Source organism: Nematostella vectensis, chromosome 8, assembly GCF_932526225.1.
Source record: "Nematostella vectensis chromosome 8, jaNemVect1.1, whole genome shotgun sequence".
Lineage (NCBI taxonomy): Eukaryota > Metazoa > Cnidaria > Anthozoa > Actiniaria > Edwardsiidae > Nematostella > Nematostella vectensis.
Window position 1 is genome coordinate 13,193,102 of NC_064041.1, and position 19,071 is coordinate 13,212,172.

General features: G+C 40.4%; 1 protein-coding gene across 2 annotated transcripts; it reads left to right on the forward strand.

Moving 5' to 3' along the window:
- Positions 1-1,513: 1,513 nt before the first annotated feature.
- Positions 1,514-17,830, forward strand: LOC5516216. Of its 2 annotated transcripts, none has more exons than XM_001636301.3 (9): positions 1,514-4,408; positions 8,871-9,213; positions 9,735-9,999; positions 11,276-11,465; positions 13,055-13,266; positions 13,619-13,843; positions 14,067-14,266; positions 14,892-15,049; positions 15,555-17,830. In XM_001636301.3, exons 1-9 carry the CDS (start codon positions 1,643-1,645, stop codon positions 16,020-16,022), a joined length of 4,827 nt encoding a protein of 1,608 aa, XP_001636351.2. In that variant the 5' UTR covers positions 1,514-1,642; the 3' UTR covers positions 16,023-17,830. The 2 variants fall into 2 exon arrangements, with proteins under 2 accessions (XP_001636351.2, XP_032241892.1); XM_032386001.2 differs by having other exon boundaries at positions 8,871-9,198.
- The last annotated feature ends 1,241 nt before the right edge of the window (positions 17,831-19,071 follow it).

The following is a 19,071-nucleotide window of genomic DNA, read 5'->3' on the forward strand; positions in this document are numbered from 1 at the left end:
GTGCCATATACCCCTCGATTCCCAGCGTCTACCCCCCGAAGGGTACGCACATGACGCCTACCGCTCCGTCAAGCATCGGCGGCGACGTGCAAAGCTTCCGACTCCAGAAAATATGTGACAATCAGGCGGTTCTAGACAACGAGATAACGCATCATCGACAGGCGCGGAAGAAGTATAAGCGCGCCTTTGCCGTTACCCATGCTGTGTCTGTGGCATCCGCTATCGCTGCAGGGGCGCTTTCCAACGCCGGGGTGGGGGTCTCTCTGAGTGGGATAGGGGTTCTGATCGGCGGTCCGCTGGCAGGGGTCGCTGGGCTGGTCGGTGTCGTGGGCGCGGGCGCGAAGGGTAGTCTCTAGGGGTCTCACGAGCAAGGTGGCTAAACACGAAGACCCGATGGTTTTAGCGGAGAGTAAGAAAAACTCGATCAGCGAGCTGGTCTCTAGGGCTCTGCAAGACGGGTATATCTCAGACGAAGAGTTTCGGCTAATACTTCAGGAACAAGAGAGATACTACGCGCTCAAGGCCGCTATCAGAGCTCGACACGGCCTCGCATCGTGTGAGAAAAAAAGCAAGAAAGGGCCCTCCCTGGAAGCACGCGAAAAGATGAAAAAGAGGCTGCGAGAAATTCGCGAGGAGTTCGGAAGCGAGGTGTTCGAGTAAAGCTCAGGTTTAAACGCCACGCCAGCGGCTTTGAATTTACGGCCGAAAAACGGTCATTCCGCGCTCCGTAGGTTGGCGGCCCAATCCACGTTCCTCGTTTTCGCGGCCCTCAGGTCCTAGCACAAGGCGCTGGCGTCCCCGACATAGATTAATGATTGCTAACCATCGCTAATTACCCATCTACGCGGAGTGTGCTTTGCGTAGATTTACCCATCTACGCGAAGTGGTCCCGACGTAGATTAATAACCAGCAACTGTTAGTCTACGCGAAACGCGTTTCGGTGCCACTGAAACCCCCCCCCCAGCCTGGAATGGAGCTGGGGGGTCGGAGGGGGGGCTCGCGCCTCCCAAGCCTAAGACGGGGCTGGGAGGTCCGGAGGGGCGATCCGCGCCTCCCACTCATTTCTATGAAACTCCCCAGTCCCCCCATATATATCATATTCCTAAAAGCTGATTGGTTGCATTTTCACTCAAGGTTCAGGGTTCAAAGGGTAAGGGCACGTGGCATGAAAGTCGAAAGGGGAATGGTTGGTCTGTTACGATTTCGGTCACTTGCCCGGGCAAGCAGAGCTTGTACCTGACGCAAATGCTACTCGAATAAGCGCTTATCAACTTTTTCTACTCTCAGACGGGGTCCTTATATTCGGGAAGGCGCTTATTCGAGAGAGGCGCTTAATTAAACTTGAAAATCTCTATCATATTTGTAAGATTTTTTTATTTCATAGCAGAATTAACTCCCTATCCTACTACACTACAGTCCTATCACATACTGCGAGTTTGGGACACCTGTGATACCATCACATTATTCGTTGTCTTGGGAGCCCTGTGTTATTCCCAGGCTCTCGTCTGAATTCTCAGAAATAGTTTACAGTTTACGACACACACAGTTTACAGGTAAGACGTCGCCATTGTCGTGTGATTTCTCGCTTCTCGTTCTTCGTCTTTGCCATAAGCTTTCGGTTGTGGAGTAAGCACTAGTTATTATGGCTTGTAATATTTCTCATCGTATTGAGCCCATCCCCGAGGCCCTGAAAACCTGCAAGGCAATCATGAAAGTGTTTAACTTCATCTGTGGCAAAGGCGGCGAAGTCGAAGTTTCAGAGCTTACAAGTCCCCCCTCTCCACTTCAAGGCCTTTCCTCTATCTGCCTAGACATGTGGCTTAAGTGGCGAAATAAGGAGGCAGAAAACAACGAAAACTTTGTTTTCGTCTATTGGAACGGCAACAGAAGTGTGCGAGTCATTCTAAAGACATATCTTTGTGTATCTTACGAGCAAGGTTTTTGTAAAAGTGGAAATAGCTGTACCCGATGGCATATATGCAAAGGATTTCTAGAAGGGAGTTGCACGGGTACCCACTGCGACAAATCACATGATTTTCTTGACAAGGATAATCGTCATAAAGCAGAATGTTTGAAGGTGGATCGCTTGCCTAATGTTGTGATTAAGAAGTTAGTTTTAAAAAGTCTTCCTTCTCTCTGTGAAAGTTATATCCGGGGAGAAATATGCCATGACTGTCTGTCAGTTCACTTGTGTCCTGCATTTCTTGCTGGTGAATGTGTTTCACAGCATTTACACAAAAGCAAAAATTGGTATTTTGCACATAACATTAAAAGTTTTAAAAATACATTTGTATACAATACTTTTCAGTTTCCTTCCAAACTCACTATAAATCAGATCAAGTGCAATCTTATCGTGCCCCTGGAACTACAGGGAAAGAAATGTCCAGGTGAAATGAGTGAAGAGGCGAGTGCGACAACAGATACAGAAAGCATAAAGAGTAAGAAATCTGGAGATTTGACCTCAAGCAAAGTCAATCAACAAGTTGGATCTTCAAATGAAGATGAGAAGCTCAATAAAGCACTGAAATTGATGAATGTTATTGCTTCCAAAGGAGGTTCAGAGAAAGTGAAAAGGCTCTTGCAGTCCCCGTCTCCCTTACAGTCTCACTCGTTCCAACAGCTAAAGGAGTGTATAGAGACTCTGGCGGCAAACTCAGAAAAAGGTGCAGCCCATTTGTCACTTTGTGGGAAACCCTCAAAGCCAAATGAAGTTCAAATAGTGTTTCATTCATTAATGTGCTCCTATTACCTGAATGGAAATTGCAGTCAAGGTGAAAACTGCCCTAGATGGCATATCTGTAAGGGGTACATAGAAGGACAGTGTAGCAATAAGAACAACTGTCCGAAATCTCATAACTTCCATGATATTGAAAACATCAAGAAAACTGAGAAATTCAACTTAAAGGCTCACCCAAGTGGTACTATAAGAAAACTTGTTTCCCTCAACATGCCGCACATTTGTGAACAGTATGTTGCAGGGAAATGTGATGAGAAGTGCTCTGGAATCCATGCTTGTCCTGGCTTTGTCATTGATGAATGTGCTGATGGTAACTGTCAACTGTCTCATGACATCAAGACACGGCATAATCAAGCTGTTTTCAAGTCACATGGAGTTCCACCTACTTTGATAGTGAAGTTCTTGAAGAGTAATATACTTGTCCCCCAAAGCCTACAAAAGCAATCACTATCAGACAGCCAATCTGCTCTAAATGATCTAAATTTGTTGGGCTCTGGACAAGAAGGAAAATCCTCTGTCAACACACAACAATTGCACACCATGAATATTGATGATTCTGAACTCTCTCCAGATGATAATGATGAGTGTGACACCCAAAAACAACAGCAAATAAGACAGAGAGGGAAGAAAAATGATGGTAAAGCGAAGGGTACAAAAAGAGATGCGGATTTTCAGCCTAAAAATGCTCCCAAGCCACTAATGAACATTATAACTGCCAACCCTACCAAGCTTCCAGACCTCCCAGGTGTGAGGGGACGAGGAAGGGGAGGTGGGCCAGGTAGGGAGAGCAAAGGTAGAGGTGGTTACCAAGGCAGTAGAGCCGCCCCTAGTGGTGGGTCATCTGGATATAGTGTGGAGAATGAGAAGCAACCACGAGGAAGAAGATGGCGAAGGACAAGAGGCCGTAAAAAGCAGCACACTTCAGATGAAGGAAGCAATGCTGCTGAAAATCCCCCTGAATGTGAAACCTTCCAAGATGATGACAACCTGATTGACTTCTCTGATGAGGACAACAAGCTTGTTGATCTGGATGACTTTGAGTATGTCGATCATGGTCTAAGCCAGTACTCAGATTACGCCGTAGACGCATCCCCCCTCATCCCCCCATCTGGAGCAGAGAAATCAAGCATGAGTACAAACAACTCCCTGGCTGATGATCTATTCTCATTAGATCTCTCTCAGGGTACTTCATCATTTGATTTTAGTCTCTCCCAAGATTCTGAAGACTCTGTTTCTAACCCATCAACCAATTTTCAAGGGTTAGAGAAACAGGTCTTTGATTGTTTAATCAAGATCTATGGGGGCACTGCTTCATTTTCAGCTCTTCTTTTGCACACTGAGCTCCTACCGCCTCCTTTAGAGTCTACGGAGAATTGGCTGCGCAGGCGTCACTCAAGCTTCCTCCTCAAAGAAGATGAGAATGGGGACATCCTTGAGGTCACTGCCATTTCACTTAAGGCCAGAATGTGCTTTCAGCACCTCAGCAGGTCTGGTGAATGTAAGAAATTCAACTGTCCTTATCTCCACATTTGTAAGGAGTATGTTGCAAACGATGAATGCAGCTTTGGTGCAACTTGCAAGAGGAACCACAGCTTTCAAGGAGAACACAATCAGAAGGTTGTGGCAGCGCTGAACCTGGATGGACTGACAGATGAACAGCTGCGTCTGTTGGTAAGAGATTATCACTAATACTAGACCATGTGGTAAGATATTATCAGTAATACTAGACCATGTGGTGAGAGATTATCACTAATACTAGACCATGTGGTAAGAGATTATCACTAATACTAGACCATGTGGTAAGAGATTATAGCTAATACTAGACCATGTGGTGAGAGATTATCACTAATACTAGACCATGTGGTAAGAGATTATCACTAATACTAGACCATGTGGTGAGAGATTATCACTACTACTAGACCATGTGGTGAGAGATTATCACTAATACTAGACCATGTGGTAAGAGATTATCACTTATACTAGACCATGTGGTGAGAGATTATCACTAATACTAGACCATGTGGTGAGAGATTATCACTAATACTAGACCATGTGGTGAGAGATTATCACTAATACTAGACCATGTGGTAAGAGATTATCAGTAATACTAGACCATGTGGTGAGAGATTATCACTAATACTAGACCATGTGGTAAGAGATTATCACTAATACTAGACCATGTGGTAAGAGATTATAGCTAATACTAGACCATGTGGTGAGAGATTATCACTAATACTAGACCATGTGGTAAGAGATTATCACTAATACTAGACCATGTGGTGAGAGATTATCACTACTACTAGACCATGTGGTGAGAGATTATCACTAATACTAGACCATGTGGTAAGAGATTATTACTAATACTGGACCATGTGGTGAGAGACTATCACTAATACTAGACCATGTGGTAAGAGATTATCACTTATACTAGACCATGTGGTAAGAGATTATCACTAATACTAGACCATGCGGTAAGAGATTATTACTAATACTAGACCATGTGGTGAGAGACTATCACTAATACTAGACCATGTGGTAAGAGATTATAGCTAATACTAGACCATGTGGTGAGAGATTATTACTAATACTAGACCATGTGGTAAGAGATTATTACTAATACTAGACCATGTGGTGAGAGACTATCACTAATACTAGACCATGTGGTAAGAGATTATAGCTAATACTAGACCATGTGGTAAGAGATTATCACTAATACTAGACCATGTGGTAAGAGATTATCACTAATACTAGACCATGTGGTGAGAGATTATCCCTAATACTAGACCATGTGGTAAGAGATTATCACTAATACTAGACCATGTGGTGAGAGATTATCACTAATACTAGACCATGTGGTAAGAGATTATCACTAATACTAGACCATGTGGTGAGAGATTATCACTAATACTAGACCATGTGGTGAGAGACTATCACTAATACTAGACCATGTGGTAAGAGATTATCACTAATACTAGACCATGTGGTAAGAGATTATCACTAATACTAGACCATGTGGTAAGAGATTATCACTAATACTAGACCATGTGGTAAGAGATTATCACTAATACTAGACCATGTGGTAAGAGATTATCACTAATACTAGACCATGTGGTGAGAGATTATCACTAGACTAGACCATGTGGTAAGAGATTATCACTAATACTAGACCATGTGGTAAGAGATTATCACTAATACTAGACCATGTGGTAAGAGATTATCACTAATACTAGACCATGTGGTAAGAGATTATCACTAATACTAGACCATGTGGTAAGAGATTATCACTAATACTAGACCATGTGGTAAGAGATTATCACTAATACTAGACCATGTGGTGAGAGATTATCACTAGACTAGACCATGTGGTAAGAGATTATCACTAATACTAGACCATGTGGTAAGAGATTATCACTAATACTAGACCATGTGGTAAGAGATTATCACTAATACTAGACCATGTGGTGAGAGATTATCCCTAATACTAGACCATGTGGTAAGAGATTATTACTAATACTGGACCATGTGGTGAGAGACTATCACTAATACTAGACCATGTGGTGAGAGACTATCACTAATACTAGACCATGTGGTAAGAGATTATTACTAATACTAGACCATGCGGTAAGAGATTATCACTAATACTAGACCATGTGGTGAGAGATTATCACTAATACTAGACCATGTGGTGAGAGATTATCACTAATACTAGACCATGTGGTAAGAGATTATCACTAATACTAGACCATGTGGTGAGAGATTATCACTACTACTAGACCATGTGGTGAGAGATTATCACTAATACTAGACCATGTGGTAAGAGATTATTACTAATACTGGACCATGTGGTGAGAGACTATCACTAATACTAGACCATGTGGTAAGAGATTATCACTTATACTAGACCATGTGGTAAGAGATTATCACTAATACTAGACCATGCGGTAAGAGATTATTACTAATACTAGACCATGTGGTGAGAGACTATCACTAATACTAGACCATGTGGTAAGAGATTATAGCTAATACTAGACCATGTGGTGAGAGATTATTACTAATACTAGACCATGTGGTAAGAGATTATTACTAATACTAGACCATGTGGTGAGAGACTATCACTAATACTAGACCATGTGGTAAGAGATTATAGCTAATACTAGACCATGTGGTAAGAGATTATCACTAATACTAGACCATGTGGTAAGAGATTATCACTAATACTAGACCATGTGGTGAGAGATTATCACTAATACTAGACCATGTGGTAAGAGATTATCACTAATACTAGACCATGTGGTGAGAGATTATCACTAATACTAGACCATGTGGTAAGAGATTATCACTAATACTAGACCATGTGGTGAGAGATTATCACTAATACTAGACCATGTGGTGAGAGACTATCACTAATACTAGACCATGTGGTAAGAGATTATCACTAATACTAGACCATGTGGTAAGAGATTATCACTAATACTAGACCATGTGGTAAGAGATTATCACTAATACTAGACCATGTGGTAAGAGATTATCACTAATACTAGACCATGTGGTAAGAGATTATCACTAATACTAGACCATGTGGTGAGAGATTATCACTAGACTAGACCATGTGGTAAGAGATTATCACTAATACTAGACCATGTGGTAAGAGATTATCACTAATACTAGACCATGTGGTAAGAGATTATCACTAATACTAGACCATGTGGTGAGAGACTATCACTAATACTAGACCATGTGGTAAGAGATTATCACTAATACTAGACCATGTGGTGAGAGATTATCCCTAATACTAGACCATGTGGTAAGAGATTATTACTAATACTGGACCATGTGGTGAGAGACTATCACTAATACTAGACCATGTGGTGAGAGACTATCACTAATACTAGACCATGTGGTAAGAGATTATTACTAATACTAGACCATGCGGTAAGAGATTATCACTAATACTAGACCATGTGGTGAGAGATTATCACTAATACTAGACCATGTGGTAAGAGATTATTACTAATACTAGACCATGCGGTAAGAGATTATTACTAATACTGGACCATGTGGTGAGAGATTATCACTAATACTAGACCATGTGGTGAGAGATTATCACTAATACTAGACCATGTGGTAAGAGATTATAGCTAATACTAGACCATGTGGTGAGAGATTATCACTAATACTAGACCATGTGGTAAGAGATTATCACTAATACTAGACCATGTGGTGAGAGACTATCACTAATACTAGACCATGTGGTGAGAGACTATCACTAATACTAGACCATGTGGTGAGAGATTATCACTAATACTAGACCATGTGGTAAGAGATTATCACTAATACTAGACCATGTGGTAAGAGATTATTACTAATACTAGACCATGCGGTAAGAGATTATTACTAATACTGGACCATGTGGTGAGAGACTATCACTAATACTAGACCATGTGGTAAGAGATTATCACTAATACTAGACCATGTGGTAAGAGATTATCACTAATACTAGACCATGTGGTGAGAGATTATCACTAATACTAGACCATGTGGTAAGAGATTATCACTAATACTAGACCATGTGGTGAGAGATTATCCCTAATACTAGACCATGTGGTGAGAGATTATCACTAGACTAGACCATGTGGTAAGAGATTATCACTAATACTAGACCATGTGGTGAGAGATTATCACTAATACTAGACCATGGTGGTGAATCCTGCTACAATCAGAGACAAAACTGTTGAAAATTTTAACGCCTCAAATGCAGTCACAGACGGAAATCTAAATAACGTAGCATAGTGCCTTTGATATCCTCCCCTCCCAATCCCAACCCCCCTCCCCCAAATCAATGTTGGATTCTTTTACTGACAACCTTATATAGCAACTTTGAATGGTGGGAGGGGGATAAAAAGTTCCCAAATTGTAAATTGTTTGAGTAAGACTACTTTTAAAATGTCATTTTCAACAGGTTTTGTCGCTGATTGTAGGTACAAGTGAGTAGGGTATTGGGATTGGATTGGATTATCTGTACACACTGCAGGGTAAAACATCCTAGACAATATGACGTGATGGTGAAGCCTCCTAGCAGTATTATTATCCTAAAAAATGTCTTTACTTGCTTATGTCTTCCTTGGAAATCTAGGTGCAGGCATCACAGATTCAAGTATGCCTGGACCACAACAAGAAGCAATGTAAGGCAGGAAAAAAATGTAACCGCATACATGTCTGTAAGAAGTTCATTCAGCGCAAGTGCAGGAGAAAAAACTGCTTCTTTATGCATGAGGGGGGATTGAAATCCTTACATACCAAGGCTGTCCTACGTCGGTTCAAGAGAAAGGTTCCTCAAGACTCAGAACTCTTCCGTGTTATGGGACAAGTTTTGGTCTGTGATGACACAAGTGCTGATGCTGCTGATGATGGCGATGATGACATTTTGCTCGCTGCAGAGGAAGGGGGCCGAGATGAAAAAGGTGTGGATTCGAAAGGTGCGGCACATAGTGTACCCCTGATTTAGTATCACAGACAAAACTCTTCCTTTTTTGCTCTATGTTTTTTGTCTAGCTGTGGTTTAAAAAAAGCTGTTGTTATCTTAATGTGTAAGGTTTTAATGAGTAAATTCAAGAAAAAACTTCTATCATTTAGCTGAAACGTTTTTATTTAAGAATGATATATATCACACTTTTGTGTCTTCATTGGCCAATGAAATATGCAATAGAAAATTGCTACACGTTTTTAGTGGCTTGTGCATTGATTTCCTCACCACTTTCACAGACAGGGAGCCTCTGTAACAGCAAAGAAAAGAACATTGGGTGAAATTTTTAAAAGAATTTAAAAAATGCTGGTTTATTCGTAGTTTTTATCAAGAAGAGTTAAAACAAGAGTGATGAAAACATAATAATTATGTGAATAAATAATCTTATAGGCTATTAATAAAAAATAGATAGATATAAGGAAAGAGTAAAAAAAACTTCAACAATAATTCTGTGATTTTTTCTCCAATTTTCAGTCCACATACATGCCATGGATATTAATGCAGAGATCTGCCCCAATTTTCTTCTTGGCAAATGCAAAGATGGAGTGAGATGTTCACTCCACCACTGCCCGACTCCATACCAGTGGATCTACAGAGGTGATAAGTCCTGGCAGGATGACTGGCATGCTATTGGGAGCGTGGATAACATGAGGCTTGAGAAGCTTTACTCGGATCCAAAGATCCAACAAGCCAAGCTCAAGGTTTCTCTGGATTTGTTAGAGACAAATGATGATGATGAGTGAGTATTGTTCTCTGGGCAGTAGGGCTGTATTATGGTTTTTGGCACTCTCTATGCCCATAACCATTTCTGTGCAAGGAGGAGTAGGAGGGGAATTTTGTTATAGTTTTAGCACTCCCCCCTATTACAATTTTGTGCAAGTAGTGGGATAGGGGGGGGGGGGTAGTGTTATGGTTTTAGCTTTCCCCCATGCCCATTCATATATAACCATTTATTGCAAGAAGTGGTGGTGGTGGGGGGTGGCTTTGTTATGGTTTTAGCACTCCTGGATATAACTATTTTGTGCAAGGAAGGAGGTAGGACGGGGGGGGGGGGGGGGGGGAGGGGCTGTATTATGATTTTAGCACTTCTCTATGCCAATATGTAAGGAGTGGTGGGGGGAGGGCTTTGTTATAGTTTAAGTACTCCCGCATATAGCCGTTTTGTGGAGGTAGGGGGCAATGGGGCTGTATTATGATCTTGCACTCCATTATGCCCATATAATCATTTTGTGCAAGGAGTGGGGGAGTGAGGCTGTGTTATAGTTTTAGCACTCCCCCATATAACCATTTTGTGCAAGAAACAAGGGAGGAGGGACGTCGGGCTTTACCCAGTTAGCAGTCCTTTTGATATTTCCTCTTTTTTAGCTCACAGTGTTATTAATCTTATTATCGGCTTAGGGTGAGTTGAGGGGATTAGAAGAGGTGCCTTGCCCCATTACTTTGTTATACATTTACTACAAATTACAGTACTATCCCCTAATTTCAAATAATTCTACTAGCATCTAAAATAGTAATCAATAACAATACATACATTATTTAATTTTTTGAAATAACAAGACATTATATTCTGAAATTACATTAAACAACACTAGATATCAGAAAATTTTGTTTGAGGTGTGAAAGCCTGGCTACATACAAGACTGTAATCTCATGTGTTTTTTTAGGATAAATTTGTTAAACCAGGGCTCTATCTCTTATTGCACTTCACTTGTTGCGCTTACGCTTGTGCTTGCGTCCTAGTGAGAACCGGCCTTTACTCACACTAATAAATTAATACTGTGTGCCACATTTAATATTTATATAACACTGATTAATTAAAATTAGTCTCATGTAAAGTGTTGAGGGACTTTCTTAATAAGCAATGTTTATACAAAAACAACATTATGATCAACACCACTTTTTGACCATTAATATTTTAGCTCTGTCCACGATATGTATTTTGCTGATGGAGGAATGCTCCAGAGATCTGTAAAGGAACTTTTTTGACTTTAAAAATACCTGTGTTCCTCCTCCAGGTATCTATTCAACTTCCAGTTGATGGTTATCTCTGTATATGGCAAGCATGATATTGCCTGTCTAAAGCGCTTGTCAACTGGCTCATCAGTGTATTTCCCACCCATTGAATCTCCGATTCCCCTTGCCACAACTTGGGTGTGGTACTGGAAGGAGAATGATTCTGTCTTCATGGAGTATGTGCCAAAGGAGGTATGGAACAGCCTATGACACATTGGGTGAATAAGATAGTCTGTCTTCATGGAGTATGTGCCAAAGGAGGTACAGAACAGTATATTAGCACATGGGTTGTGCATGATTGTGTATTAGCACGTAATTGATTTATTTAAATTAAATTCATGTAGTTTTTGCATTATAAAAAGGATCCTGGTAGACATATGACATAAAAGATACTTTTTGCCATTTCCTCATTGCTCCATTTGGCTTCAACATGGGTATTGGTGTAAGCAAAAGCTAAGAGTAATCAGCTACAGAGTGCAAGAACGTGGAATTACTGAGAGATTTTATGTTGGAGCAATTCCAAGATGACGGTATTGCTTTTTTTCTTGTTGTTCTACCCAATTGCCTGACACAACCCATATACAAACAAATTGACTATACAGTATTTAGCTTGCATGCTGAGGCCGAGCGTGCTTGTGTCCTCTAATAACACATGGGCCCTTGACCAATCAGAGCACGCGATTTACGAGTGTCGTTATATAAACGACTATACTTAGCTGATATATGACTATACTTAGCTGATATGTGACTAAAGGCTGTATGACAATTTTAACTTGGGGAGAATGGGTCATGTATCAGTCATTCTATTCCATATATGTCTTTTGCACAATGATTCTACTGGGGGAGGGGGACATGCCCAACACTCCCCCCCACTTAACTACTGTACAGCCATGTAGAACATCAATGGGGTTGTACTGAGTGAGGTCAGGACCTCTTACACCCTCTCACATGTGGTTAGGACCTCTTACACCCTCTCACATGTGGTCAGGACCTCTTACACCCTCTCACATGTGGTCAGGACCTCTTACACCCTCTCACATGTGGTCAGGACCTCTTACACCCTCTCACATGTGGTCAGGACCTCTTACACCCTCTCACATGTGGTCAGGTGCTGATGGATCTTATAGGTTAAAATTTGAGGTCTAGTTATATTTTAGATTATACAATGGAAAAATTGTATCCTTGTTTGGTGTTTGTGGCAAAAAACTCATTAGTGATCATATCTCAAGCCATTGCTCCTTCTGGTGTTCCTTCTGGTGTTCCTTCTGGTGTTCCTTCTGGTGTTCTTTCTGGTGCTCCTTCTGGTGCTCCTTCCGGTGTTCCTTCTGGTGTTCCTTCTGGTGTTCCTTCTGGTGTTCCTTCTGGTGTTCCTTCTGGTGTTCCTTCTGGTGTTCCTTCTGGTGTTCCTTCTGGTGTTCCTTCTGGTGTTCCTTCTGGTGTTCCTTCTGGTGTTCCTTCTGGTGTTCCTTCTGGTGCTCCTTCTGGTGTTCCTTCTGGTGTTCCTTCTGGTGTTCCTTCTGGTGTTCCTTCTGGTGTTCCTTCTAGCTCAGATATATTCAGATCTATTTTTTACAGTACTTAGGTGATCATTTTATTTCGTTTGTAAACTATATCTTTTAGGGGTAAATTCTGTTTGACTAGGCCAAGTTTGGTGTCTTTTGAGGGTCCCCATTTCGCGATGAGGACCCACCCCACCTGACTACATTTAGGAATCCCCCCTTGGCCACCAGCAGTCTGAATACACATGACTTTATCTGACCTTGTATTCCTTTGCTTCACAGGGCAAGGGGCCCGACTCCAGGGTACTAGAGATGCATTTCCAGGATGGGGATAAGCACTTTGACTTTCTCTGCAGTAATGGTTACAACTACAGGATTTTCTTCAAGAGACAACGGATGTATCAACAAAACCTAGATAACCCTGGATGGAAATTGCGAAGGGTTGTGAGGAGACCCAAAATTATTGGCACAAAAGATTTCAAGGAACACCAAAGGTAACTTAAACAAGACTTTGTCAAAGGGAAATCAGGTTTTCTTCATCACTGACTTATCATTTCATTAAATCTGAAGATTGTAAGGAATTTACATAAACTAGAAATACTCAAATGCTATACAGAATGACTGTATTTAAGACTTATTCAATGTTTCATGCCTAAAAAGGGGTACTAATTAAAAGGGGGCACTGCACTTAAAACAAACATGTAGTATTTCATTATATGACTAAAAAGATTATGGTTGACCATACAGATTTTAGCATTATATAATTGGTGATTGCTTTAATAATGTAGGGAGTTTTTTCTTCTCTCTAGAGCCTGGTGTTAATTACTGCATTTTTTATTTTTTTAGCAAAGCACCAATTGTCGTAATGACATCCCCTCGCCAGGTACCACCACACTGGAAACCTATGCCAGATGCACAAGAACTTTGCTTGGTTGAGTTAGAGTCTGATTCAAGTGAAAACAAAGATGTGCAAAGGCATTTTATGTCTTCCATGAGACAACACCCAGGAAAGGTGAAAGTCCAAGCTATCTCACGAGTGCAGAACCCTGAACTGTGGGAAAACTTCATCAGGTACGAAGAGGAACTATCTTAAGTAACAGTGTATGCACCTAGAAGCAGAGTATGATGTATTATCTTTGTGATCATCGTGACTTACTCTCAATATTTTTTCAGATTAAATTTCTAACCAATTAACTGACTGGTTCTCATAAAATTGGGTCCTTTGTTATTTGATTGCAAAACTTGCTTCCACAATCAAAACCCATGGATCCCAATTTTTTTTCTTATATTTTAGAAAGAAAAGCCAAATGAGTCGAAAGACCAAAGGTGAAGTGGAACAGCGAAGACTGTTTCGTGGAACTTCTGCGATAGACATCCGCAATACATGCAGGGAGAATTTTGACTGGCGCTCAGATGTCAATGAAACTGGGAATATGTATGGCGAAGGAGCATATTTTGCCAAATCAGCACTCACTGGTGATCAATATTCCACAGGTTAGAAGCGGCGATGAACTTTTGAATGGTTTTAGTAGTTTTAGTGATGATAATGATGACGCTGGTGGTGTTAGTGATTATCATTTTGCCACTTCGGCTACCGCTTTGAGTGCAGAATGGTGCCGAAATTAGATATGAAAGCAAGGCTCTGTGCATTTGTTGAAAAAAAAATGCTGCTGGAGTATGGCAGCGCGGTTTGATTTTTTAAGCTATCTCCATCAAAAAAGGATAAAGGCTAAGCGATAATGGGAAAGCGAAGAGAAGAGATGAATTGCTTCAGCTTTTGATAAAGGCTGCACAGAGAAGATAATGAGAAATGAAGAAACAGATACTGAACTAGTGGCAAATATTCAAAATTTTATCACTTAACCTTATCCTTCTTTGACAGAGATAGCTTTTCAAACAGTTTGGCATTTGATTCCCTTATCCTGACAGGCTCGAATGGGATAAGTGATCATGATGGTCAGAATAACAATGAACTTGAACTTGAGATACAGCTCTGATGTTTTTTTTTTTTAAATAAAATGTTTGGGATTGCCTAACATACATACCTCTTCAGGCTATAACTTCCAACACTCCTAACTGCATACATTGAAATAATTGGAGTGGAATATTTTCCCCACAGCTGATGAAGATGGCCTGCAATACATGTTTGTGGTGGACGCCCTGGTGGGAGATTACACTGAGGGTGAACCTTCGTATAGGAAGCCGCCACGCAAGGACTCTAACAACCCCAGCAGTGACCTATTTGATTCATGCGTTGATGATGTCCAACACCCAGAGGTTTGTGTCAGCAGTGACCTATTTGATACATGCGTTGATGATGTCACCCAGAGGTTTGTATTGTAGGAGATTTTGTCGAATATTTCAATTATTCGATTATAGAGTTGTATAACACACCAACTCAACTTTACTGTTCATCCATTATAACTATTTTGTCATCACCACAATCTACATAATCATCTGCACAACCACACAGGCAATATCAACTCACATTACCTCCATCATCATCATCATCAGGCCTTGAAATATTGGGGGAGGGGGCACATACCCCAGTGCCCCAACCCTTGCTACGGCCCTGCCACATGTTTATCATAGAATGTAAGATTTTATAACCAATTTGTCTACGTAATAATCATCATTATGAAAAGAGGCAAGTCAAGTTTCTCTCATTTGCTGTTCCTGTCTTCATTTAAATTTTGACTTCCTTTTGTGGGCCGATGTATACACCATATTTATACCTTTTCCCACCTCCATATCTAGCTATGGCTCTTTATCTTTCGGACAGGTCTTTGTCATGTTTGACCTGAACCAGTACTACCCGAGCTACCTCATAGAGTATAAAGTCACTGCGGCTGCCGCATCCACTGCCAACACAGGGGGAGCTGCACTGTCTCTGGCTACTGGGCAAGGCATTGGCCATGTACCTCCCAGTATTTCATCTCTTCACTATCCAGGAAGTACCCCTACTTATCAGGGAGGTTCCCCTGCCTACCATGGAGGAAATTCTTCAGGTAACATTTCCAGTATAGGGAATACACCGCCATTTCTTGGAAGCAACACTCCCTATTATGGAATTGCACCTTCTCCAGTCTACCAAGGTAGTCACACTGCCTCCTCTGGGAGTACCCCTGCTTACCTCGGAAGTGCCCCTTCATCCCAGGGTGGTGCCAGACCCAGGACAACTGCACAAACACCCAGAAATCAAGCAAATTTTCATAACACGAAGAAAGGAGAATCTTGTTCTGTTATGTGATTTGGCTAGCTGCATGAGGGTAGAACCGGAGTGAAGTGTTGTAGTTTAAGTGACAGTAGATTAACCCAAAATGACTGTTGCATGCAGATATAACTGGAGTGAAGTGTTGTAGTTTAAGTGACAGTAGATTAACCCAAAATGACTGTTGCATGCAGATATAACTGGAGTGAAGTGTTGTAGTTTAAGTGACAGTAGATTAACCCAAAATGACTGTTGCATGCAGATATAACTGGAGTGAAGTGTTGTAGTTTAAGTGACAGTAGATTAACCCAAAATGACTGTTGCATGCAGATATAACTGGAGTGAAGTGTTGTAGTTTAAGTGACAGTAGATTAACCCAAAATGACTGTTGCATGCAGATATAACCGGAGTGAAGTGTTGTAGTTTAAGTGACAGTAGATTAACCCAAAATGACTGTTGCATGCAGATATAACTGGAGTGAAGTGTTGTAGTTTAAGTGACAGTAGATTAACCCAAAATGACTGTTGCATGCAGATATAACTGGAGTGAAGTGTTGTAGTTTAAGTGACAGTAGATTAACCCAAAATGACTGTTGCATGCAGATATAACCGGAGTGAAGTGTTGTAGTTTAAGTGACAGTAGATTAACCCAAAATGACTGTTGCATGCAGATATAACTGGAGTGAAGTGTTGTAGTTTAAGTGACAGTAGATTAACCCAAAATGACTGTTGCATGCAGATATAACTGGAGTGAAGTGTTGTAGTTTAAGTGACAGTAGATTAACCCAAAATGACTGTTGCATGCAGATATAACTGGAGTGAAGTGTTGTAGTTTAAGTGACAGTAGATTAACCCAAAATGACTGTTGCATGCAGATATAACCGGAGTGAAGTGTTGTAGTTTAAGTGACAGTAGATTAACCCAAAATGACTGTTGCATGCAGATATAACTGGAGTGAAGTGTTGTAGTTTAAGTGACAGTAGATTAACCCAAAATGACTGTTGCATGCAGATATAACTGGAGTGAAGTGTTGTAGTTTAAGTGACAGTAGATTAACCCAAAATGACTGTTGCATGCAGATATAACTGGAGTGAAGTGTTGTAGTTTAAGTGACAGTAGATTAACCCAAAATGACTGTTGCATGCAGATATAACCGGAGTGAAGTGTTGTAGTTTAAGTGACAGTAGATTAACCCAAAATGACTGTTGCATGCAGATATAACTGGAGTGAAGTGTTGTAGTTTAAGTGACAGTAGATTAACCCAAAATGACTGTTGCATGCAGATATAACTGGAGTGAAGTGTTGTAGTTTAAGGTGACAGTAGTGTTACCCAAAGTGACTATTGCATGCAAATGTAACTGGGATGTGTAATAATTGATTTTTTATTTGTTTTATTGTGAGGATTACAAAAAGCATACTACACTTTTATTATAAAAAATATATTTCATTATTTGAACAAAGAAACAAAACTAGTCACCAAACCTGAACCTGTCACCATATTGTTATGATGGAGACATATCGTTTTGGTATGTTCCCATGATTAACTGAAACAAAAGTAGCAAATAGTGAGCAAAGTTGTTTCTGACATTTCACATTTGCCCAAACAGGCCAAGCATTGCCTGCTTTCTTTTACCCTTACTGTAAAAGGATATCACATTAATAGCTTTGAGTGGTAAGTTGCACCAAGCATTATGTTTAGCCAACCCTTCTTTCTTGATTCATTACAAGATCTTACCATGAGTAGAGATAGTGTAGATGCTAGTAGTGTTGATGGATTTTGATTTCCATCTCTTTTTTTGTTGTTGTTGTTAATGATAAAAGAAGATAATAAAGAAATACCCTCCAGTATTCTATCTTCAAGTTTGAGTGAAACGCGAAAAAAATGCTAGACGGCTGTCTGAACACTTTAGCAAGCTGTGTGGTGTAACTGTCTCACAGGGCTGGTTATTGCCTCCCCAGTAATGCACGGTTGGTATACCTTGCAAGAGCATTGTACAGCCAAAATGCTGTGTATATAGTTGCTACCATGACGCTTATCTACCATGACGCTTATCTACCATGACGCTTATCTACCATGACGCTTATCTACCATGACGCTTATCTACCATGACGCTTATCTACCATGACGCTTATCTACCATGACGCTTATCTACCATGACGCTTATCTACCATGACGCTTATCTACCATGACGCTTATCTACCATGACGCTTATCTACTTTTTTTTCTATTCTCATAAAAACCACATAAAAATCACTAACTATATTTTTCGCCTTCGATTTAAGTCATTATATTGTTTAAATTATGCACTTGTGATAATTTACTTGTCTAGCATAAAGGCAAATAAAATACGAAATCAATATAGTTTTTGATTTCACCGAAAAATCAAATTAAAGTGCTACAGTGGGGGGTGGTATATTTATTTATTTTATTTATTTGTTTGTTTATTCATTCATTAATTCATTTATTTATAAGGCTTCTACCACTATAACACATATTGAAATAGCGGTAAGGTTGACATAACAGAGCACGGCTCCAACTCAAGTGTAACCCTTTACAAAAAAGGAAAAAAATAATTGGCAATAACGACAACAACTAAATGGCTAATAGCAACAGGGTGTTGCGCAAGAATATTCCTAGCGCGGCAGCACTTAGGAAAAACAGATTTCCATGTAATTGCATTTTCGGCATGGAAAGTAGTTTGGAGCGCCTGGTTATATCTGACTGCTATTTTTTTTTTAAAGAGGGTGATGATGACGTAGTGCGTATATCTACAGGGAGTGAATTCCACACCTTCGGAATTCGATTGAAAAATGAATTTTGAAAAAGCTTAGTTTCACAGAGGGGGGTGGCTATATCAAGGTTGCTCCTGTGGCGGGACGATCTTAGTGATGGCAATGGTTTAAAGTAATGCGAGGAAGGAATATTAAAGTGTCCATTTAGGCATTTATGCATAAAAACAAGGTCATTAATTTCATGCCAGTAGGAGAGGGGTAGCAAATTTGCCAGTTCTAAGCGTTCCTGGCATGTAAGTTCAGCGTTATTTGTTAGTATCACTTTTGTAAGTTCAGCGCTATTTGTTAGTATGACT

Excerpts from the sequence above, each read along its gene's own strand:
- LOC5516216 (XM_001636301.3), top strand. The coding sequence starts at position 1,643 with ATGGCTTGTAATATTTCTCATCGTATTGAGCCCATCCCCGAGGCCCTG. Across the intron at positions 9,214-9,734 it reads AAAAGGTGTGGATTCGAAAG|TCCACATACATGCCATGGAT; the intron begins GTGCGGCACATA and ends TCCAATTTTCAG. Across the intron at positions 13,844-14,066 it reads CTGTGGGAAAACTTCATCAG|AAAGAAAAGCCAAATGAGTC; the intron begins GTACGAAGAGGA and ends CTTATATTTTAG.